At 54.8% G+C, this 23,552-nt stretch overlaps 1 protein-coding gene across 4 annotated transcripts in view; it reads left to right on the top strand.

The window, feature by feature from the left end:
- The first annotated feature begins 4,764 nt into the window (after positions 1 to 4,764).
- Positions 4,765 to 23,552, top strand: part of PDE1B (phosphodiesterase 1B) — a 138,353-nt gene continuing 119,565 nt past the window's right edge. For 3 of the 4 annotated variants that reach the window (XM_039514655.1, XM_039514657.1, XM_039514660.1), the window contains exons 1-2: positions 4,803 to 4,937; positions 5,037 to 5,181. In XM_039514655.1, coding sequence (XP_039370589.1) covers positions 5,057 to 5,181 — 125 coding nt within the window. In that variant the 5' untranslated portion in view covers positions 4,803 to 4,937; positions 5,037 to 5,056. Of the gene's footprint in view, positions 4,938 to 5,036; positions 5,182 to 23,552 lie in introns of all 4 variants that reach the window. The other variant, XM_039514664.1, reaches the window with a different exon arrangement.

The following is a 23,552-nucleotide window of genomic DNA, read 5'->3' as shown; positions in this document are numbered from 1 at the left end:
GGAACACTGGTGGGGAGGGACCTTTCACTTAGTGATTAGAGCATTTATCTGAGCTGTGGGAGACCCCGATTCAATTCCCCCCCGCCACCGGATATGAGGTGGAAAAGGGATTTGCAGTTGGGCTAAGGGGATAGTCTGGTGTAGGGCTGCCTCAGTCTCTCCTGTTGACGCTCTCACTTTGCATCAGATGAGTAGGGATTGGAGCAGGGACCTAAGTCTGGGTGTCCCACGTTCTAGGTGAGGGCCCTAACCCCTAGACTGCAGAGTCCTTCTCTCCTTCTTTGGCCCAGTAGGGTGACCAGATGTCCCGATTTTATAGGGACAGTCCCGATTTTTGGGTCTTTTTCTTATATAGGCTCCTATTACCCCCCACCACATCCCGATTTTTCACACTTGCTGTCTGGTTACCCTATGGCCCAGTGACTATTCATTGCAATTCATAGTCATTTCTGCTGTGTCACAGGCAGAGAACAGGAGAGACCGAGGTGTCACGAATGGCAGGGAATTGATTAGGTAAGATGTGCCCAGCTGATCCCAGCAAGTGATCCATACCCCATGCTGCAGAGGACGGTGACCCCCCCCACCCCCCGGCCACCATCCCCCTCAAGGTTGCTGCCAATCTGACCTGGGGAAAATTCCTTCTCAACCCAAAAAATAGGTCATTAGTGTGACCCAGAGTGTGTGAGTATGACCCACCAGCCAGGTGCCTAGACAGGATTTTCTGTGCCACCCGAGAACCCTGATCCACCTCTGCTCCAGCGGGCATGCAGGGCAGGGGAGGACAGGGAAAGGTGACTTAGCTCCTCTTCTGTTCTGGCCGGTTCTCAGGGCAGCTTTGACTTCCTCCCGACTGCCTAGCATCCAGGGGCTGATCCAACAGCCTGGTAGCCGGAGCGTAACCATGCTCTAGCCACGCCTCCTGCCCCTGGACTGTGTCCTGCTCCATGTGAGGAGCTGCACAAGGGTGGTGCCAAGTCCTTACACTGCACGGGGAATCACCAGGTGGCCAGATCTGCCAGCTCTACAGCCTGTTAGTGCCACCCAAGCAGCACAAAGGGGCTGTGATGGAGAGGCCAAAGACTGAACTCCACTCTCCCGCATTGGCTGGGCTGGGCTGGAGCATGGAGAGAACTTGCACTGGGATTGAATCCCCAAAAACTCATTCACAGACACAAAATCCCCTGAACCAGCCATTCCAGAAAAGACAATTCAAAGTCCTTGCGGAGCCCTGTTCAGCCCATGGCTAGAACTCCACTGGGCACAGGGCCTCCTCCGGTGTCGGCTAATTAGCCCCGCACTAGACTAATTGCATCAGCGGTGTGGTACACATCACTGTTTTGCAATGGGGAATTTTCCATTTCTAATGTTTCACGCTGGGACTCCCTGACAGAATGCTGCTGCTCCTGAGAAAATGTGAAAGGGAAACCAGAAAGAGCAAATACACACGTGGCATGTCATAGCTGAAGGAAAACACCATCCCAGAAGCAACTGGAAATGCGCTCCCATCCCCCGTATGGAGCACAGTACGGCATGGGAACTGCCTGATGGGATCAGCCCCAGGCTTCATCTAGTCCAGGCTCCTGTCTCCGGCAGTGCCCAGCATCAGATGCTGCAGAGGAAGGTGCAAAAGACCCTGAAGTGAACAATTCTGGAATAATTTTCCTCCTAGCCCCATTAGTGAGAGGTTGGCTTGTGTGCAGATGCAGGAGGACATGTGCCTTTTCTTTAGCTGAGATTGAGGACTTTACACTTCCCTCAATGGCATTTCTGTTTGTCTGTAATGTGATAACGTTTGAATGCCTCGTTTGATTAATTTCAGCATTCCAGGGACCATTCCAGGCATCAGTGGGCAGAACCCCAATGATCTGGGGGAAAATTGAAAGGGGGGAAAATGGGGGACACCTAGGAGCCCCAGCCATCTGCTTATCACAGCCACAGCTTCCAGCACCTCTGCAAGTGTCTATATATCAGGTGGATGACACCTTTTAACACCTTTCAGCATAACAATACCCCACCTCAGCACTGCTCATCCACCCAGTAGAGTTTTAACAAGTTAACACCCTGGGGGACCCTGGTATGGGGGAGTGGGGCACACAGAGCTCCTAGCATGAGGGGCAGGAGGAAATGGGGGGAAGAGGGTGCACCAGAGCCCCTGGCCTGGGGCAGAGAATGGAAGATGTTGGCATAGAGTGAGGGGAATGGAACCCCGGGTGGGGGGGGAACAGGAAGGGGGACAAAGAAAGGAATTGGGGCACACACAGAGGCTGTGCCATGTGGACAAGAATGGGGTATCCTGGTATGGGAGGAGGGGAGGATAGAGGCACTCACTTGCAGGGGGGGAGTCCGGATGGGAGGGTGGCACCCACGGAGCTGGCGGGGGGAAATGGGAAGGTGCAAGCAGCCCTGGTGTGTGCCATGAGCTTGTGTGATGGTTCTTGTAATACCTAGGGCTGAGTTACCTTGTTACCTCCCCCCGCCCCCACCCAGGCCCCAGTGAGAGGCAGACTTGCTTGTGCTGAACTGGATGTCAGCTCCCTGACACCACCGGCCTATCAGCCACCAAACAACCTCCTCTGGGCTACGCCGGCCCCTGTTCACAGTGCAGGTTAATGGTAGGTGGCCCCCAGTCCCTGTTCCCCTATAGTGTCCAGTCCCTTCTCTGCTGAGCACTCCCAAAACACCAGCTCTGCTGTCCCCAAGCGGGACAGTCACACACCAGCCTGTTCGATTCAGTGCAGGAGCGGCTCCTGGTGTCGCACCACCGCACTGAGATAACCGTGTGATCGTTTTCACACTAACTCATCTCTCAAAGGGGGACACGTGAGCACTAGTGAGTGTACCAGGCTACGCGTTCATCTCGCCGGTGTCCTTGCAGCCAAGCCTGGCTGAGACCCTGTCGTCATGAGTGTCACCGGGCTGCCCGATGACTTGCTTGGTGCAGGACGACGGGGGGGCTCCCTTGCCTTTTCCTGACAGTCCCCAAAGTTCAGTGTTTGTACCTCAGGGAGGCAGGATGATCCCGTAGTGCTGCCTTCAGGCTGCCTTCAAGCCCCTCCCCCACCCCAACTTTGTATTTAAATGACCCTGCATTGTGTTAACTCACAATCTTAATTTACACGTGGGCTGACAGAGACAGGTGAATAAACATCCTCTGTCTGGCAGAATCCTGTTTGTCAACTCTGCCTCCAGACAGACTTGAGGACCATATTATTAGCACACATACATAACTCCTGACCTAGTCTCTGTACATGCATCTCACAAGGATGCTAATGCCCAGGGTGCCCCTGGCTTTAAGAGCTCACATGCCCCAGACTGTACATACCGGAATGAGGATATTCTTGTAACCCCCTTGCCAGCTGGCCCCGAGGAGCTCTTAGGGTCGCAGTTTGGCCTGCACAAAGTGCAAAGTGTGTGACTGTCTAGTGTAAATCACCCCCTAGCTAATGTAAATGCACAAGATGGATTATCCCTATCAGTGACCAACCTGGTCCTGAATGCTGCTAAACTCTTGGCCTCAATGTCCCCCTGTGGCAGTGAGTTCCACAGGCTACTTTGTGGTTTGATCAAGAGGATTTCCTTTTGCTGGGTGTAAGTTTTGTGCCTTTCCACTTCACCCAGCACCCTCTTGTCTTTATGAGGGTGGGTGCAATTCACCTCCTCTAACCCCTCCCCAGTCATTTGCTGTCTTATTTGCCCCCTCTAAACCAAACAGGCCCCATCTTCCCATGGAGGAGCTTTCCCGGCCTGTAGCCCTTCCCATCGCTCACTGGCTGAACAAAAGCTGGGGGGTGTCCTGCTGCCCTTTCTGGGGGGAGAAGTGTCTTCTGGCATCTTACCCTTTTTTTTTTCAGGGCAGCCCCTCAGCCTGGCTGGAAGGGGCAAGTCTCTTCCTGAGCCCATGCAAACACCCCACAGATCCCCTCCTGGAGAGCTGAGGCCATGGTATGGGGTGGGGGGAGGGGGAAGAGGCTCCTCTGAGTTGGTCTCTCTTGCAGGCTATGTCTACACTGCAGGGGTGCCTCAGCTCTGTTAAGCCAGCGGTGGAGACGGGTTAACAGCTGGGGTAAAACCTGGGGGCAGCTGGGTTCGGGACCCCGCAGCAGACCAGAGCTGTGGTGGGGCTCAGCTTCCCCTAGCAACAGGCTGAGGCCTCCGCACTCATTCCATGTGTGGGCTGAGCTGACCCCAGCTCTCCTGGGAGGCGCAGGGAGCGCACCTGCCCCAACCCCCTGCCCTGGCGCTGCGGTCCCGATCGGAGGGGGAAGCGTGTGTGCCTGTAGCCCAGCCACCCCCGGCTCGGCACCATTCGCGGGGTCCCACTTATTTAAAGTTGCAGCCTCCCTAATTTCCTCTGGGAATCCGGGAGGGGCCGGGGGTCGAGGAGCCCGCGCTCTCCGGGCAGCAGAATCGCCTGGGTAATAACGCAGCAGGTTCGGGTTTAAACGAGCTCTTCTCGCCCCCCCTCCGCCGGGCCAGGTCCTGCTACAGAGGAGCCCCGGGGAATCGGCAGGGGCTGGTACCTTGGCACCCACCGGATGCCATTTTAGCTTCATCTCCCAACGCCAGGCGCCGGCAGCCCCTGGCGGAGCTCGCGTTCGCGGGGCCGGGGCTGGGGATGTCCTGCCCGGCCAGCCCCCGCCGCGGTGCGAGGGGCTGAGCGAGCTGCGTCTCCGCCGGTGCCTTGGCGGGGGGAGGCGCTCGCAGCTGCCCGGATTGGGGCGGGGAGCCCCTCCCGGCCGGGAGCGCGGGCAGAGGGGGTGGGCTCGCCCAGGCGCTCCGGAGAGAGGCCATTATCCGGGACTGGCGGCGCCTGGCGGAGCCAGGCTGCTCCGCTGCGCGCACGTTGCGGGCGCTGCTGCTCCGGCTCCCCGGCCCCTGCGCAGGCACCGGGCGGCGGGGTCGCCAGGGCTGAGCGCAGGACGCGCCCACCGACTCGGGTAACCGGCCGCAGGGAGCGGGGGCAGCCGGGGCACGCACGGGGAGCCGGGGCGGTGGGGTGGCAGCTGCCCGCCGGCTCTCACGGTCTCTCTCCCCAGCGCTGCAGAGGGAGCAGGAGATGGACGCCCCGCGGAGCCCCCCGCAGCTGGACCGGGACCTGCTGGAGTCCCCCGAGGGCTGCCCGTCCCCGCTGGAGCTCAAGTCCGCCCCCAGCAAGAAGATGTGGGTCAAGCTGCGGGCGCTGTGAGTAATCCCGGCCTGGCAGAGCAGGGACCCCTGCGCCCCGGAGACTGTGCCTTCCCTCTCCCTGGGGCCCTGCCCCCCACTGCGTCCTGCGCCCCGGAGACCCCTTCCCTCTCCCTGGGGCCCTGCCCCCCACTGCGTCCTGCGCCCCGGAGACCCCTTCCCTCTCCCTGGGGCCCTGCCCCCCACTGCGTCCTGCGCCCCGGAGACCCCTTCCCTCTCCCTGGGGCCCTGCCCCCCACTGCGTCCTGTGCCCGAGGGACCCCTTCCCTCTCCCTGGGGCCCTGCCCCTCACTATGTCCTGTGCCCCGGAGACCCCTTCCCTCTCCCTGGGGTCCTGCCCCCCACTACTCCCAGGGACGTCTTCCTTCTTCCCAGGGGCTCCTGCATCCCCTTCTCCACTGGGTGTCCCACGCACCCATCCCATCCCCCTTTCTCCCTCTGCATTCCCCCCTCCTCTTACTCCTTCACTGGACCCCCCCCTGCGCCCCAGGGACCCCTACCCCATTTCCCTCTTCCCCCCGGATTTTCCTGCTCCTGCTGTCCCCCGTGCCCCTCATGCACCTATCCTTCTTCCCTCCACCATGGGCATCTGGTTCCCCCTGGTGCTGACACTACATTTATATTGGGGGTGGTTTTTAGGGGGGAAGATTTGTCTCCTTCCCTGGTTTAAGGACTCCTGTAAACATGGGCCTGTATGGTGTGTGTGTGTGTGTTTGGGGGGGGGGGGTTGTGATAAACTGAGCTCTGTGAGTGGGGGAATGGCTATGGGCACAGCAGTGTGCCAACTGACAGAAGGGGCAATGCCAGTGTTTGATTTATTGCAGAGCCATGTGCTTTGCCCAGTCTATTGAGTCAGTGCATCCAGTTCTCTATTGTCATCTGATGCGAGGCCCTAGATTCCGAGGCTAATTATTATGCAGCTCCTGTGCAATTAATACCCTTGCTGAACATTCTTGTGCTGGCCTGGAGAGCCAGGTTTAAAGGGTGTTGTGCACTCTGTTAAGCCCAGCTTTGCATGGGAGCAGCTCTGTGTGTTGGCAGTTCAGGTATGAGGTATTATTGTCTTTAAACATCTGAGCAAATAGATCATCTTTGCTTTATGCCGCAAGCGTTGTGTCCTGAGCATGGGGAGCATGCTCCTTAATGAGCATAGCACATATTAGCACCTAGATGAAAGAGGCTAACACCTGTAAGAACTTAATAAGAGATGCACTGTGTTATCTGTCCTCAGCCCAGCGGTATACCTGAGAGAATACACACACATATTCCTTCTGCATGCGCTAAGCTCTTGAGTTTTTCAATATTTAAATACATGAAAAAGAGTAAAATTCAGGGTAAAAAATATGTGCTTTTGAAAGGGCTAATAAACAGTAAGATTAGAAAAGTACGGAGCAAAGCAGGAATTTCCAGTGGTGGGTGTTCTCCTGTTCCCATAGGACACTGTCAATAGGCAGAAAAACTCTGAAATATCTGTGGGTGCAGAATGTCTTGGTAAGTGTGAGATGAAGGCGCTGAGCCTGAAGTGTGTTTATTGCCTGTGATCTGGAGCGATTAGCTGCAGCCCACAAGTCCTCAATAGGCATTCTGTTTACACTACAGTGGAGCAAAAATAATAGTTGCTCTTTGTTATGCCATCTCTGAAACTGTAGAACCCTAGACATGTAGGGCTGGAAGGGACCTGGAGCGGTGGTCTCGCCCAGCCCCTGCACTGAGTGTCATGGGATGGAGCGGGAGCTGTTTCAAGTGGTGATGTGACCAGTTTCTTTTAAGACCACCCCTGGGTGCCCAGCGTCTTTCTATCTGATGATGGCTCAGGGCCCACCACCTGAAAGGAATGTTTCCATAGCTGTGGAGAGGGGTGTCTGTGGCTCTCTTTACAGGCAGGCAGAAGTGCTGGGTTCAGGATGGTGTGGGTCTTGGTATGTTACTTGTGAGTGTCTGCGTAGCCATGCACAGAAGCTGGTCACAAATCCTGGCTTTTTAACCCCAGCCATTACTGGTCTGAAGACGTGTCCCAGAAAGGGCTGATTCTGTCTCGTGTTCTAGGTTTAGAAAGCTCGTTGTCCAATTGGGGGGGGGAGGAGGGGAGAGAAACGAAACCATGTGGTGAAGGTGATGCAACGGGAATAAATTGGAGCCTGATAATTATTATCTGCGTGTTTGGTGGCTATTTCCTGATAACTCACATGTGCCTGGCAAATCAGAAGAGGGACTTGAATTATCAAGCAAGGGGCACAGACCTTGGTGTGAGATCAGTGTGGGCCCCGGTCCTTACACCATCCATATGGAGTCCAGTTAGAAGCTGCACAGGTGCATGGGTCTGCATGCATGGGTAGGCTGGAGTAGAGGGTCTGGGCCAGTAATTGTAACAATTATGACTTGTAATGGGTAGATCTAGTTAAGAAATTAGTGAGACCTTTATTAGAGGTACAGCTGATGCAGAACTCCTGTAGCAAATCCCTTAGCCTTGTTCAGTGACAGTAATTAAACCTGCCTGCGCTGTGGCTGATTGCTGCTCACCACAAGGTCTTAAACTAGTTTTGCTTTCGGAATTTCACTGTCCCAAGAGCCCCGTATCGGGATACATTTCCTAATGAGCAACTTGCCAGACGGAGTTTTCATTTCCTTTGGCACACATCACCTTCATGCGAAAAAGGCAGCCTCCAAGTCCGGAGAGGGTATCCATAATTATACCAGCTGTCCGTAACCCTCCGAGGGGCTGTGCTGTTCTCACTGTTCATCTGGGACGAAGTTACCATTGGGATTGGAGAGGCCATATGGACAGTCTCCTGGAAACACGTCTTCTAGTCCTGGGCTAGTCAAGGGGTGGATTGCGGGCAAAGCCAGACCACCAGACACTTTTGACTGGACTCAAAATCTTTTTATTTACTTATTATCATCATCATTATCTTTTTTTATTATTTTCTCTGGAGCCTGGACCTTGACTATACCTTGACCAAGGCATTTGGACCTTGACAAAAAAATAATTGACTATCCCTGTAGTCAATTTCACTCCAGTCACTTCCTGTCTCCTGCTGGAGATCCCTTTGAAGGGAATATTTTGGATCTTTGCCCACGGTTAGGCTCCTCCACTACTGATCAGGGGCGGTTCCAGGCCCCAGCAGGCCAAGCGCGTGCTTGGGGCGGCAAGCCGCAGGGGGCGCTCTGCCGGCGCCGTGAGGGCGGCAGGCAGACTGCCTTCCGCGGCTTGCCTGCGGAGGCTCCGCTGGTCCCGTGGCCTCGGTTGACCTCCCGCAGGCAAACCGCCGGAGGCAGCCTGCCTGCCGTGCTTGGGGCGGCAAAATCCCTAGAGCCGCCCCTGCTACTGATACAGCATCTCACAGAGCCGTGCTGGGGCTGTGGGGAGCTTTTTTCTGCTCAGTGGCCAGCCCCAAGCTCAGTGCACCTTGGCCACCCCAAAAGTGCCAGGGCTAGGGCAGGGATGTGTCCCTTTCTTTGCTCCAGCCAGCCCAGCTGGGCCACTGGGGGAGCACTGAGCTGAGTTGCTCCACTGGCGCATGCTCCCCCAGAGCTTAGCCACAGGCCCTGTAGGGGCTCCACTTAACCCCATCCCCATCTCCTGCAATGCAACCAGTTCTCAAAGCCAGCCTGGGCATGCGCACGTGCGTGTGTTTAACCAGGGTGTGAAAAATTCCTTATATATCTTCTAGTCAGGAACTTAAATTGACTAGTCAGAGGCTGTGAAAAATTCCCTCCTGCTCCTGTATATCCAGGGTGCAGGGCCTGGTGAGAAACTAAGTGGGCCCACACTACCACTTCATGGGTGTGTGTGTGTGTGTGCTGCTGTTTCACTAGGGTGTCAGGACTCCTGGTGAGTAGGTTCCATGTTTGAAGGTTCATAGGACACTTCCTTTGGATGCAAATCACTGGGGTTCACAGTCTCTTGGGTTTGGATAAAGTAAAAAATTAACTGGAGGTGACAAGTTTCTCTTTTTGTGCTGGGGACCTGTGGGCTCCTGTGTATAACTTTCAGAGGGTAGCTGTGTTGTTAGTCTATCAGCAAAAACAACAAGGAGTCCTTGTAGCACCTTAGAGACTAACACATTTATTTGGGCATAAGCTTTCATGGGCTATAACCCACTTCATCAGATGCATGGAGCGAAAAATACAGTAGTAGGTATAAATATACAGCACATGGAAAGATGGGATTTGCCTTACCAAGTGGAGGGGTCAGTGCTAACGAGGCCAATTCAATCAGGGTGGATGTGGCCCATTCCCAATAGCTGACAAGAAGGGGTGAATATCAACAGAGGAAAAAATTGCTTTTTGTAGTGCTAATGAGGCCAATTCAATCAGGGTGGATGTGGGCACTGACCATCACCTACAGCCCCCAACTAAAACCTCTCCAGTGCATCATCAAGGATCTACAACCTATCTTGGAGGACGATCCCTCACTCTCACAGACCTTGGGAGACAAGCCAGTCCTCGCTTACAGACAGCCCCCCAACCTAAGCAAATACTCACTAGCGACCACACACCACACAACAGAAACTCTAACCCAGGAACCAATCCCTGCAACAAACCCTGTTGCCAACTCTGTCCGCATATCTATTCAAGGGACACCATCATAGGACCTAATCACATCAGCCACACCATCATGGGCTCATTCACCTGCACATCTACCAATGTAATATATGCCATCATGTGCCAGCAACGCCCCTCTGCCATGTCTATTGGCCAAACCAGACAGTCTCTATGCAAAAGAATAAATGGACACAAATCATTGTAACATTCGAAAACCAGTAGGAGAGCACTTCAGTCTCCCTGGACACTCAATAACAGAAGTGGCAGTTCTTCAACAAAAAAACTTCAGAAACAAATTTCAACAAGAAACTGCAGAACTGGAATTAATTTGCAAACTTGACACCATCAAATTAGGCCTGAATGAAGACTGGGAGTGGCTGGGTCACTACAAAAAGTAATTATTTTTTGCTCCGGGTTGCCCACCCAGCGTACACTCTGGGTTTGGCTGGTTGGTCGCTTGGGCTTGCCCTGGTGCTGTTCTCTTCTGAGTCTGATGTTTTGTTCTGTTGCTTCTCGGCCCCACAGGAGAACAGTAATTGTTGGGGTTCCCAGAGTTCGGTAAAATCCACATTGGCCACATTTAATTTGGGTGGGAGGGAGTTAAATCGAACTGTAAGAGTCAAGGTGACTTTCACTCTGTAGTGACAAGGGCCTGGTTAGGTGACCAGATGTCCCGATTTTATAGGGACAGTCCCGATTTTTGGGTCTTTTTCTTATATAGGCTCCTATTACCCCCCCCCCCCCCACCCCCGTCCCGATCTGTCACACTTGCTGTCTGGCCACCCTAGGCCTGGCTCTCAGCTTTGATTCTCCCCTTCCCCTTCTTTTGGAGTTAAATCCACTCAGGCTGTTCTATCCAGCCCAGCATCTCCTTAGAGGTGGGCCTGGGCTTGGATCTCTCTTCTGCTGGGATGAACCCCTGGCCCAGGCTGGTGCTCAGAGCCCCACAGCTCTCAAGTGGTCAGTGAGTGGGAGCGTGAGACCTATTCTAGCACTCCTAGTTGTGGTGCTCAGGCCCAGGGTCCCTACACCCAGCACGCGGCTGGGCTGAACCCTGACAGGTGGGAGAGGGAGGAGTCCGTATTCAAACCAGAAGTTGTTTGGGAAAACACAACCACACTATCAGGGGCACAGCAGGTTCCCGTGTGAGCTGCTGGCTCAGGAGGCTGGTTAGCTGGGCCTAGGTCCAGGCAGACTCAGCCACTCCTTACGTGGGGGGTTCAAAGCATTCCAATAAGGTGCACCCCCCTATTTTACTTCCCTTACGGTTTGTTGTTTTGCACATGGAGCTGAGACAGTGAAGTGCACGAACAGCATGTGCACCACTATGCCAGGGATCATCGAGGCTGCTCCCGGGGTCCTGAGGGCAGCATCTGAGCCCTGGAAGGGGGGCCAGCCATGTTCACGGCTCCCTGCACTTAGTCCCTGGCCAGGCGGAAGCTGCTTTCCTGAGCCCTGCGGTCCCACAGCTCTGTGCTGCTTCTCCCCTCTCTGTTGGGGCTGGAAAGGAGCTGTTCCCGCTGCTCCAGCTGGACTGTTACAGCTGATCTAGTTGATCCGGGTGTGCGCAGTTGCGTGGCTCGACAGGCCCCCCTGGGTGCTCCAGCCCTGTGGGTGGGGAGGATGTTGGAATAGATCAGAGTCCCAGGGTGCACAGTGCTGCTGAGAACAGGTTCCTTGTCTACGTAGCTGCATGTGCTTCCACACAGGAGCGGATCAGGGATATCCTGCTTCTGGCACCTGGTGGCGAAGTGGGAATGCTTTTCAGGTTGCAGCTGTGAGGAGCTGAGATTTTTCCAGGGTCAGACCAATTTCAGTGAAAGCAACAAATAAGGTGTTGGGTAAATCCCATCTCGCTGGAACGGGAGCCAGTCAGAGAGCTGGAAACGGGTGCTGTTTATTCACAGGGAGTGGAGTTAGCCAGTGGAACGTTTTATCAAGGGATGTGGCAGATTCTCCATCTCTCGGAGTCTCTTTCTAAAGGCTCTGCCCTGGCTCCGCCAGACATTCTTTGGCTTAAAGCAGGAATTACGGGGTGAAATCTTATGGCTTGTGCTATACAGCAGGTCTGACCAGATTAATAGATTTTAAGGCCAGAAGGGACCGTTCTGATGATCTAGTCCGACTTCCAAAGACTCTCAGCCACTGACTCCTGCCCCCAGCTGCATAACTGGCTCATCACAGTCATTGCTTCTGGCTTTAACATTGATGACTCTCTCCCTTGTCTTACTCAGTCCCTGGTTATTAGCCGCCCTGGGGCATGACCCTAGCACTCGAAAGGGAAATGCCCGTCATTTAGTTACCGCAGCTCTAAGATTTGGTTGTAAAGAACCTGTGGAGTGAGCATGTGTGAGTGCTCCACTGCCCCTTAACACATGGAATTGGAGAGATGTGTCAAAGGGCCCATACTGCCATAGCTGAGGGGATTTGCCTTTAGCTCAGGTGGCCGGGTTGTGAGCTCCAGCAGCAGGAAAGCTTGAGCTGTGTCCCTGGGGCTGTAAAGTTTCACAGAGCTGTGCTTTGTAGCACAGGGATGAATTGTGAAATGCGATGAAGCCATGGACAGGGGCGGCTCCAGGCACCAGCGCACCAAGCGCGGGTCTGGGGCGGCAAACCACAGGGGGTGGCCTGCCAGTCGCCGTGAGGGCGTCAGTCAGGCTGCCCTCAGCAGCATGCCTGCGGGAGGTCGGCCGGTCCCATGGTTTCAGCGGCAATTCGGCGGCAGGTATGCCAAAGGCGCGGGGCCACTGGACCTCCCGCAGGCGCGCTGCCAAATCCGCATTACCAGCAGACCTCCCGCAGGCACGCCACTGAATCCATGTTACCGGCGGACCTCCCGTAGGCGCGCTGCCAAATCCGCGTTACCGGCGGACCTCCCACAGCCGTGCTGCTGAAAGCTGCCTGGCTGCCATGCTTGGTGTGGCAAAATACATAGAGCCGCCCCTGGCCAGGGACTTCTTACGGAGTTGGCTCACTCAGTAGAGACTTGTGCATTTAGAAAGAGAAGTTGTAGGGTTGATCTCAGCTGGCAGCCTGCTGGGGAGGCTTTGGGTCTATATAACACCTGCTTCTTTTTTAAACGGTTGCGGGGTTTTAACCCTATCATTCCTAAAAGGTAATGCCCTCAGCCCGCCGGCTGTGCCGAACTTCACCGTAATGAAGCACTTTGCATGGGGATGTTTCTTGCTGCACCGTGTCTTTCTATCCCCACCAAAGTGCCTGAGAGCAGACCCCACTGGCATCAAGCCAAGATCACTAATGCACATGATGCTGGCGCCTCTTTTGGGGGAGCAGCCGTTGTGCCGAGCCTCCCGGCAGGGGTCACAGCTGATGGCACAGGCAGCACAGAGGGGTAGGAGACTTGCAAAGCTGTGCAATAATTTCTTGTTCTTTTAATTAGCGTATTGACAAATGTAACAACATCTTTAATCCCTGGTAGCTCTGAGACGTCCTGATCTGCTGCAGAACAGAGATTCTGGGCTGCCTTCATTAGCCAGGGCACAAGACAACTAACACAGCCTCTGGCCCCTGCTATTAAAATGATACAGTGGCTGTAGCCTCCCCATGGTCGAGCAGAGGCAGGACTTGGCTGCGGTTATGATATTGGGGGTTCCATGCTGGACACCGATGCACCCTGTAACTTCTAGATTCCTGACTGGGGTCCCTGCACATTCTTCCTTTATCCTGGCCTGGATTCGGCAGACGTGGATCAGGCTGGTGGCTGCCCTACTGCCCAGGTCGGAGACCTAACCACACCCTCTGGTGCTGGGGCCAGTAACCCTCTCGGCTACCAAGAGACCAGCCATCCATCCATTGGGAACAGCCCACTGCCTGGAGCGATCAGTCCCAGGAGCAGCCAGGCAGGTGCAACCCAGTGCCTTGCAACTGCTGTCCCAGGTCTGTAGCTTCCACTGGCTCCTATTGAAGCGGAGTGTAATATAGATGAGGCCGCTGTTAGCTCTGCAGTTAACTGCTCTCTAAATGACCTGCTTGTGGCATTCCTTCCCCTGTGGACTGTGGGCCAGATTTTCCAAAGAGCTCAGCCAGGGGAGGGATTCCCCAGTGCTCTCAATGGGAGCAGGTGGGCAGTTGGTGCTCGTGGCTCTGCTGTGTTAGAGTGTCGAGTTCTGGGTGTGCCAGAGCGGCTCCAGAGACCAGCGGGAGCTGCAGGTGCGCAGCTCCTTGGCGAACCAGGCCAGAGGCTTATTAAATACACACCTGTCAGGCTCCATGCCTGTAGGATGTGCAATAAGGCCCGGTCCCTGCCCCAAAGAGCTGTGCGATGATACAGAACTCCTCTCACTGGGCCGGGTTACCCTTGTTCCCCCCACACCGCCCATGCTTGGGCCTGTAGGTTCCTTAAACAGGGCTGGAGAAGAAGGGCAGAATTACTTTGCTTGCCAAGTCCTGTCACGTTGATGTAATACAAATAGCAGCCTCTAGGTGGCGAGTAGCCGCTTCATAGTTAAGGTTGCAACAGGGTTTCTGTTCAAACCCTAATTGTGAAAGTTCTGTGAAATGCACCTCCGCAGTCAGATGGGGCTGGAAACCACGGTGCTAGTTCTGGGCCCAGGACGGAGTTTGTGATGCACAGTTTTGGTGAAGTGGTTTCTGAGATTTCCCCCGATGCTCCCATGGCCTATGTTAAACATTTCACCTTTCTTACCACTCTCTTTGCAGGGGGTGGTAGAGCTGTGGTCAGTTCCACTCACACCTCCTGCCAAGATCGGAGCCAGCTCCAAACCAACCCCAATCATGCAGCAGTGATTGGACTTTGGGGGTGATGCTGCAGAGTCATGTGCAGGGAGAGAGAGACTGAAACCTGCCTCCACAAAATACCCTGTTGCCTAAGAGAAGGTGCACTGGGCTGGGTGCCAGCAGACCATGAGTTCAAAACTCCTCTTCTGACAACTGCTGTTAATATTTCTTCACAGCTCTTATTATTGACCAAAGCTGCCTCATTCTGCCCTGGGGGAAAGGGAGCCCTGCAACCCCATCCCTCAGGGAGGAAATCCAGTTAAGGGCACGGTTGAGCCTGCAGCCTTCACTCCAGATTAACCAAACTTTCTGTATGAATAGCTGTGAATCAGTTTTCATTTCACAGTCAAGCGGGCAAGATGTGTGTGTGTGGGGGGGGGGGATTTGCTGGCCAGTCCTAAATTCACAAGTGCAATGAAAGGAGCTAGAGGAGGTGCTGGACATCAGTGAAGTCCAGTTAAAGACTCTGATCGTGATTTGGAGTGTTAAGTAAAATCTAGCCAGTGCGGACTGCTCAGAAGACACCAGGATTCGGAAGCTGTAGGTCAGCATCAGGGGAATAGTGTGTGTGTGTGTGTGGGGGGGGGGGGATAGCCCAGGGTTGTGGGTTTGGGTTTGGTGGCATCAGTAGAACTGTAGGTGGAACCCAGGAATGGGATAGGTGGGGCTGTGGGTCAGGGTTGAGGGGCACTGGCAGAGCTGTGAGTGTAGGGTGCCCAGGGCTGGGATAGCAGGGGCTGTGGGTCGGGATTGAGGGGCATTGGCAGAGCTTCAGGTGGGGGGAGTCCAGAGCTGGGGGAGGATGGGAGCTGTGAGTCAGGGTTGAGGGACACTGGCAGAGCTGCAGGAACCCAGGGCTGGGGGAGGAGAGAGGCTGTGGGTCAGGGTTGAGGGACACTGGCAGAGCAGCAGGAACCCAGGGCTGGGGGAGGAGCGGGGCTGTGGGTCAGGGTTGAGGAGCACTGGCAGAGCTGTGGGAGCCCAGGGCTGTGGGATGAGGGAGGCTGTGGGTCAGGGTTGAGGGGCACTGGCAGAGCTGGGGGTGTTGAGACAGTAGGGGGTTGGTGGTTCAGAACAAGGGGCACCAGAAGGGCATTGTGTGTTACGGTGTACGGAGAGCCCAGGGCTGGGATAGCTGGGGCTGCGGGTGGGGATTGAGGGGCATAGGCAGAACTGGGGGGAGGGGGGGGCGCTGTGCGTTGGGATTGAGGGGAACTGGCAGAGCTGTGTTAGTGAAGCTTTCGCGGCACCCACTAGCATGATTTGACTGCAGCCTGTTACTGGATGTAAGCATAAAATAGCTTTCACCACTATATATATATTTAAAGAGAAAAACTGAAGTTAACTGAGTGACAATGCAGGCGGCTGGGAGGCGAATTATTTTTTCCTTTTAATCTTTGCATGAATTTCCGCGCTCGTGATCTGCACTTGCCTTTGAAACGAGAGGAGAATTTTTGATTGTGTTTCAGCATTTCCCGCCTACTGATCTAACACTAACTACAAAGCAGAGGCTGGTGCAGGAGCAGCCCTACAGGGGGGATTAAATGCCTGGATCTCGGGGATGGGAAGAAATCTCCGGCTTGTATTGAGGCTAGAAAATTGCGCATTCTCTGGGGACAGGGCAGTCTGGAGGGGACGAGCCTTTGGTTTATCAGTGCAGGTTCTTCTAGATATCCAGCGCCTGGTGGTGTCTGTGGGGTCGCCCTGTCTGAGATCCTGTTGACAGAACTGGGGAAGAGGGGGAGGGGAGACCAGCTGTTTATTGGTACTTGCTTCTCTGTCTGCTCTGCATCCCTTGCAAACATTTGCCTGCAGACTCCATATGTTGCCAAGGGTTAAGTACATGTAGGATGGGGGCGGGGGTTGGGGAGGGAAGCTCTCAGTATAACAGATAAGTCACATCAAGGGGATATTGCTGGCCCCCTCCCCTAATATATTTCCATAAATCAAGTGGCCTGTCTGTGCCCAGTTTAGCGAGGCAGCAGCGCTCCACTCCCCTGTGCTGCACAGTACTTACAGCTCCTGCCTTCCTGCCCTCATGTCCCTGGTTCCTTGCTGCAGTCTCTGATGAGTCTGCCTCCTCCTTGCTGCACGGCTGGCTCCTGACAGCTCCGGGAGATGCGCTGCACTTGGCCGTTTTCTTTCTTTTCTAAAATGCCACCTTCTTCCCCGCAGAGGGGCCAGTTTAGTGTATTTTCTGCTGGAAGTTGATTTCCTCAAAGCTTGGGGCGACGCTCAGAGTTCTGGAGTGTGGCGGTGGGAGGTGCTTGGACCAGGAATCATCGGCTGTATTAAAATGGCGCCTCCCCAAGGACAGAATTTTCATCAGGGCTGTGGGTCCGGCGTCCCTTCTCTGGGGACAGAGTTTGCAGGCACAGACCGGAATGGGAAGCGCCAATGGGAGCATGGTGCCCCTCACCCGCTCAGGAGTCCCAGGCATTTGGGTTTGCACCCCCCCATCACAGCCCCCAGAAGGGCCCATTACGAGCAGAAGGCCTCAGAACTTCCCCCAGCAATCCCGACAGTGACGAATATTTCCTCTGCACCTGCAGCTGGGGGGCTGCATAGGGGAGCTGTATGCCTGGGTGACCCAGGCCGAAGAGCTAAAGGGTTGAGACTCTGTTCCCATGGACCCTTTCCCCTTTTCCTGGAGGCAGGCCAGGGCATGGCTGGCGCAAGGACTCCTGGATGCTTCGCTTCGGGGCCGTGCCCCGCTTTGCTGTGCATGTGACCTCTCTCCCTGTCCTCCGGATGGCTGTTACTGCCCCCTTGGGAAGGGCTTGGAGATCAGAGGTGGAAAGAAGCTGGACTGGGCGAGACTTTCAAAAGTGCTCAGCTCCTATTGTTCTGAACTGGGAGATGTGGGAGGGGGAGTTCTCCATTGTTCCGAATGGCGGGGGAAGAGTTCTCCATTGTTCTGAATGGCGGGGGAGGAGTTCTACACTTGAGTGTGCTGTGAATATTCAGGTGCCAGCAATGGGAGGGAACATGTGAGGGATCTTCCATCCCAACCGGCCTGTCTCTGGGTATCAGCCTGGCATGACCCCCTCAGCTCTCAGATGCCCTGACCATCTGTGGGCTGCTTTGCTGATCCGCTGGGCAGTCGCTTCTCTGCCAGACCCATGCTGCGTCCCCACCTCTCGCCTGGCAATGGCATCATGGCTCCCAACTTCTCTGAAACCCCTTCCCGGTGCCATCTTCCCCCGGTGGGCTGGCTGGGCTGCCGGGGTGAGGAGCTGGGGGTAGGATGGAGGGGACTCTGTGCAGCTGGGCCAGCAGAGTGCTAGACTCCGTGCCGCTGCTCTGTCTCTATTTTCCCTCTCCTCCGTGTGGCTGTTGGGATGATAACTCCAGTTTAAAGGATGCTCACTGAGTGCCCAGCAGTCTGCTGGCCCATGCTGCCAGGGGGACTGGCCATCTGGGGTGCCCCCTTGCCCACTGCCCCCCACACCTAGTGCACCCCCACGTCTAGGGAGGCAGCTCTGGGGTCCACTGACCCGTCTTAGCAAACACTCCCTGGAGGAGCTGGGGCAGGTGATTCCTGGCCTGCACCCTGCCCCGGTCACTCCATTGCTGGCTGCTCCAGAGAGGAGCTGAGCACTGCTAGCAGAGGGGTGTGGCTGTGCTGAGATGCACATTTTGAAACTGTTCTCTTGCTGAGTTTGGATCTAAATGAGGGCTGGAGGAGGGAGTGACCCACAGCAGATGGCAGTATGTATGATGGGGGGAGGGGCATGTGTGTCTGTCTGTCTGCCTGTGTGAAGCTGTCTGGTTTTATGTGATTTGCTAAGTGCTGAGAGATTAAGTAAAACAATAGCCAGCCCCATACTGAGATACCAAGTGCTCCCACTGGGGGTTTGGGAATGGATTGACACCAGCTGCCTGGCCTGGTATCAGCAAGAGGGTCGCTGAAATCTGTGCTAGAGACCGCACTGCCTGGGACTGCCCTCCTGCATCCCCGCAGGCTTCCCAGTCACAAGTTACCTCCCCGGGGCAAACTTGCCCCTGTCAAGTGGGCTTGGCTGTTTGGTGGCTTTGTGCCTTGGCTGATATATCAGACCCACCCCTGGGCCGGCACCAGCGACGGGGGCTGCTTCCCACCCTGGGATATTTTTGAGAGTTCAGTGGTTCTCCCTGTTTCAAACTGGGACAAAATGTACAAATCTTGAAAATATTTGCAAACGAACCCCCCATTCACCCAAAAGAGTTCCCATTTGGGTGAATGGAAACGTTTTGTTTTGATTTAAATCTTTTTTGTCTAATAAGCCTAAATTTGAGAACAAAATGTCATTTTGAATCAGGAAAGCTCAGATTATCTGTTTAGAAAATGTCAAATCGAAACATTTTAACAACGTCAAAACTCTTTCCCCATCTCTCTGAGGCGGGAGGTTGATCAGATCCAACCCTGTTTCACCAACAGTTTTGGTTTCAACCAACCAACAATTTTCAATTAAAATGTTTGACTGAAAAATTCACACGCAGCCCTAGCAGCGACTCTATGGAGTGAGACCTCTGCGCTCCCATTGCCTTGGCAGGACAGAGCTGCTGGTGAAATGACTGGGCTGAAAGCACTGCTGGTGGCCTGTGGTGGGGACAGGGGCGGCTCTACAGTTTTGGCCGCCCCAAGCAGTCATGCGCGGGAGGCGCCCCGGAGCCGTGGACCTCCCGCGGGCATGACTGCAGAGGGTCCGCTGGTCCCGCGTGGCCCGGCTGGACCCCCCGCGGCTGCGGACGGTTCGCGGATCCCGCGGCTCCGCTTGAGCTGCCGCAGTCATGCAGTCATGCCTGCGGGAGGTCCAGCCGAGCCGCGGGACGAGCGCTCCCTCCGCAGTCATGCCTGCGGCAGGTCCGGTCGTCCCGGGGCTCCGGTGGACCTCCCGCAGGCATGACTGCGGCAGGTCCGCCGGCGCAGCCTGCCCCCCCCTAGATTTGGCCGCCCTAGGCACCAGCTTGTTTTGCTGGTGCCTAGAGCCGCCCCTGGGTGGGGAGGAGGGGGAGGACCTGGATGCATTGCAAACAGAAATGATTCGGTGGAAGAGCTGGTGGGTGCTTGACGTGAGTTGTGCTGTGAAAGGCCATTCGCTTTACGCAGAGACCCTCTTGCCCAGCTTGGCACCCAGAGTGCGTCAGAGTTGATGCTGCTTCCTGAGGTCATGAAAACAAGTGCGTGGTGCTCCCCCCTCCCCATTTTTTCCTTCTGTTAGCCCAGCCAGAGCAGCCCAGCCCAAGGGCGGGAGGCGGGTGGGCAGCCATCGTCTCTTCCTCCTTTTGCATCGTCCCCTGAAGGTGATGGGCCTGAACTGGTGTCTAGGGCGGGATTTGGCCTGTAGAGCTGTTATTCCTGGTGGGGAGAGAGCCCAGTGCCTCTCACCTCCCTGGCCGGGTTTGCAGGGCTGGTAGGTGGAAACAACCCCCCCCCCCCAAAGGGAAGCGTGTGTGCTCACAAGGGGACGGAGCCTCCTCCCAGGGTCATTTTCACAGTTGTGCAGTCTGCAGAGCAGAGCCGCGCTCAAAAGCTTCCCAGAGCTTTGAAGTCGGCATCTCCGTTTCCTTGCCGGCCCCGTCCCGCCTGTCTCACTTGTCCCTTGAATCACTGCTTGCAATCGGGGATGAACAAGGAGAAAGAGGAATTGGGAATGCGACACATGTTGTGGCCAGAGGTCTTATGGGGCCTGGATGTGGTCCAGAGAGAGGGTCTGGGGATTCCGCAGCCTGCAGTTGTCACACTGGGTGTGCTGCCTCCTAGCTACATCCATCAGGACCCCAAGGCTTGATTGGCCAAGTGCCCCCAGCTCCAGCAGGGCCAACGGGAACAGTGGGTGCTTGCACCTTTGGAAATGACACCCTGAGTGACTATATGGGTGGGGATGTGGCAGGTTCTAGGCTGGTGCTGAGCTGCTACCTGGACAATATCAGCTCTCCATCCTTGGGCTTTACAAGGGAGGAGGGAATGGTTAGCCCCCTGGGATGGATAGAGAAACTGAGGCACAGGGAGGCGAAGGGACGTGCCCAAGGTTGCCAAGCAGACTAGTGGCAGAGCTGGGACTAGAAGGCAGGTCTCCTGAGTCCCAGTCCAGTGCTCTTTCCATTTGGCCACACCACCTCCCTTGGCCTGCTAGTACCATTGCTGTCCTTTGGACCGCTGGATCTGCCTGGTTGCCTTTAACCTGGCTGGCTATGAACTGAGCCTATCGCATCTGCTGCTCCCATGGGCACCCAGCTGATTCTCTGGCTTGGTGGAGCCTTGGCAGGTCAGATGCGCATCCCAAGCAGTTCAGCCCTGGGTTTCTGCATGTCCAGAGCAGCCAGGACCATCTCTCTGGTGTTTCTAGCAGGAGGCACCACCTGGAGACAAACCTGCCCTGCCCTTCCCCACAAGTGCATAACCCTCCGAGGAGTTGGAGTGCGAGACGGGCAGCTCTGCCACCGATTTAGTGATGGGCCTGATATGGCTCCCATTGAGCCCACAGGGAGCTGGAGCGTGCGCGCGCACACACACACATGCACACACGCACACCCTGTGAAGTGCTGGGGAAAGGCTGAGGGGACATGTTCCATCTGCCTGTTCATTGGAGATTCCCCCCTGCTTGGAGAGAGATGCGTGTACAACAATAGATCCTTGAGGCGAACTCCCATGCAGGCTGGAGAGGGAACAAATAATAAGCCAAGGCAATGCTTCCGACTAATACACCCTCCCCGTTAGGCCAACTCCCCCGCAGAGTCTGCGGGAGATCTCCCCTGCACTCTGGAGGCTCCTCCAGGACTAGGGCACATGTCCAGCGAGGTGCATCTGTCTGCAGAATTGCCTTGGGGCTCCATGCAGGTGCAGGGGGCTGCAGGATCAAAGCTGCCACCTCCTGGGTAACTGTCACTGCAGTGGAGGAAGTAGAATGGGTGCGAAGTCTCTGTGTCAGATCGCAAGGCACCTGCTTAGATTGTATTAACAAAATGCCCAGCCTGAGCAAAGGGACTGGTGAAGGGGGAGAGTGGGGGCTGGTTGGAAATAGAACATATGCTCCTGATTGGCTGCTTCATGATGGAGAAAAGTGACAGGTCAGTTTATATAGATGTGAGCTCTTTGGTGCAGGGAGCAGCTCTGTGTTCTGCGTTTGTGCAGCACCTGGCACCATCTGGGGCCTGGTCCATGAGTGGGGCTTCTAGCAGCTACAGTTATACAAATAAATAATAATATAGAACTTGCCTGTCACGCTTCTCCATCACGAAGCAGCAAGTAAGTACGTGAAGTACATGTTCACATGTGGGTGTTTTCTGCTTGTTCTTCTTTCTTTAGAAATACAAGGTGCTGGTCGATCCTGGATTTGCTAGAGGATCTATTGGAAGTCTCATAGATGTGGATTGTGAACTGTGTAAAGGAAGGGGAGGGTGGGTTTAATCTTTAACAAAGACCTCTTTTCTCCTAAGTGTTTTTCAGTCATTTGAATTAAATTAATAATAATAACCCCCAACCAAACCTTGATCCAAAGATTTATAAAGAGAATAAAATAATAAAACCTGTCCTCTGAAATACTAGGGTTTTTTCTGATGTTTCTTATCACCTGTCGAGCTTTTCATGAAAAATGAGACCTGAACTTCGACACAGATGAGGTTCTGGTCTCCTTGGACAAGAGCAGAACTATTGCTTTGTTGGTGTAGCAGCAAATGCAGAGTAATGCTTCCTTGTCATGGGTGACTTATTTCTGTTTAATTAAAAAACAAACATGGAAATTAGTTGCCAAAATTGTCATGGACACTTTCAATCTGCACTGTTAAAATTATGGAGTCGGGGGAACAGAAATGAAGGTTCAAACAGAACTGGTTGTCAGGCTATCCTGCAGGTAGGTAGCGTTTGATGTTCTTGGGGCTTGGTTTAAATGTGTAGCTAATAATGCCTTGCTGTTCGTGGCATGCATCGGGGGTGGCTGGAGCCTTATCATTTGTGGCTCCTGAGTTCCTCTTTTGATCTTTGTTTTGTTTTCCAACCAGTGAGCCTGCTGCAGTGCCGGGCAGTGTTGTATGTGAATAGGGGTATTGTGAGAGCTGTGGACAAGAAGGGAGGTGAATGAGGCCAGAGCCATCTCCAGTGAGTTACCTACTGGGCTGGGGAGGTGACGCGGAGCACTAAAAGGAGACATTGAAATTAACCACACTGGGGCACCTGTGTAATCCATCCTGCAAAGGGGCTCTGCTCTTGCCTTTCCCATGGGGACTTGGGGACCCTTCCTCACTTCTTTTGGTTCTCCCTGGTCTGAACTTGTTCACCAGGCACTGGGATTTTCTCAGTGCCTTCTGGCCCTCTTTTAATATTCCCGTTAGGCTCAGTGGCGACTGGCTCAGAATGTCCCACTTATCTCCCCGTAACTCCCAGGGCGCCGACTCCTGCAGACGAGGGGCCCTGGCACAACCGCAGCAATGAAACAGAATCTTGGAAAGAGAAGTGAGGGATATTTAAACAGGTGTGAAATAAATGGGAAGAGAAATGGTGGCACTTGGGGGAGGGGTGGGGAGCTGACTGGGGTTGGGGAAGGAGGGTGAGCTGAGCAGCATCTTACTGAGCTGCAAAAATATTACATAGTGACAATGCACTGGAAAGAGCTGGGTTCCTGTAGATGGGGGAGTATCCGGTGCGTATGAGCCTTGCAGGCAGCCCTAAGCCCTATTGTACAGGGTTCCTGCTTATTTCCTGGACACCTCGGCCCTCCAGAGGAGAATCACAGCTTCAGGCAAATTTGCAAACAGCCTCATCTTCTCCTTGGCCCTGGGGTACAATCCTCTGCATGTTTCTGCCTCAGTCCCAGGCTGCCGGGGTGAGGGGCTGCAGGGAATGCTGGCCCCCGACTGGGCCTAGGGAAGGAGCAGATTCAAGGACCGCGGCGTGGTTCCAGATAGGAACTGGGAAGTGGAACTCTTCGGGCCAGGTGCTGTACGCAGCACAAAGGGCCGGGTTCAAAATCTTGGGGTTCCTCTTAAAATCTCAAAACAAAATGGGTGACTCTGCGGGGGTGGGGGAGGGAACATAGAATAAACTTGGGAGAGCGAGCGACTAATAAACCAAAGCCATCCGTTAG

This window comes from Mauremys reevesii, linkage group 25, assembly GCF_016161935.1.
Source record: "Mauremys reevesii isolate NIE-2019 linkage group 25, ASM1616193v1, whole genome shotgun sequence".
Lineage (NCBI taxonomy): Eukaryota > Metazoa > Chordata > Testudines > Geoemydidae > Mauremys > Mauremys reevesii.
The sequence above is the reverse complement of the archived record's forward strand: the minus strand, read 5'-3'. Positions and strand labels throughout refer to the sequence as shown.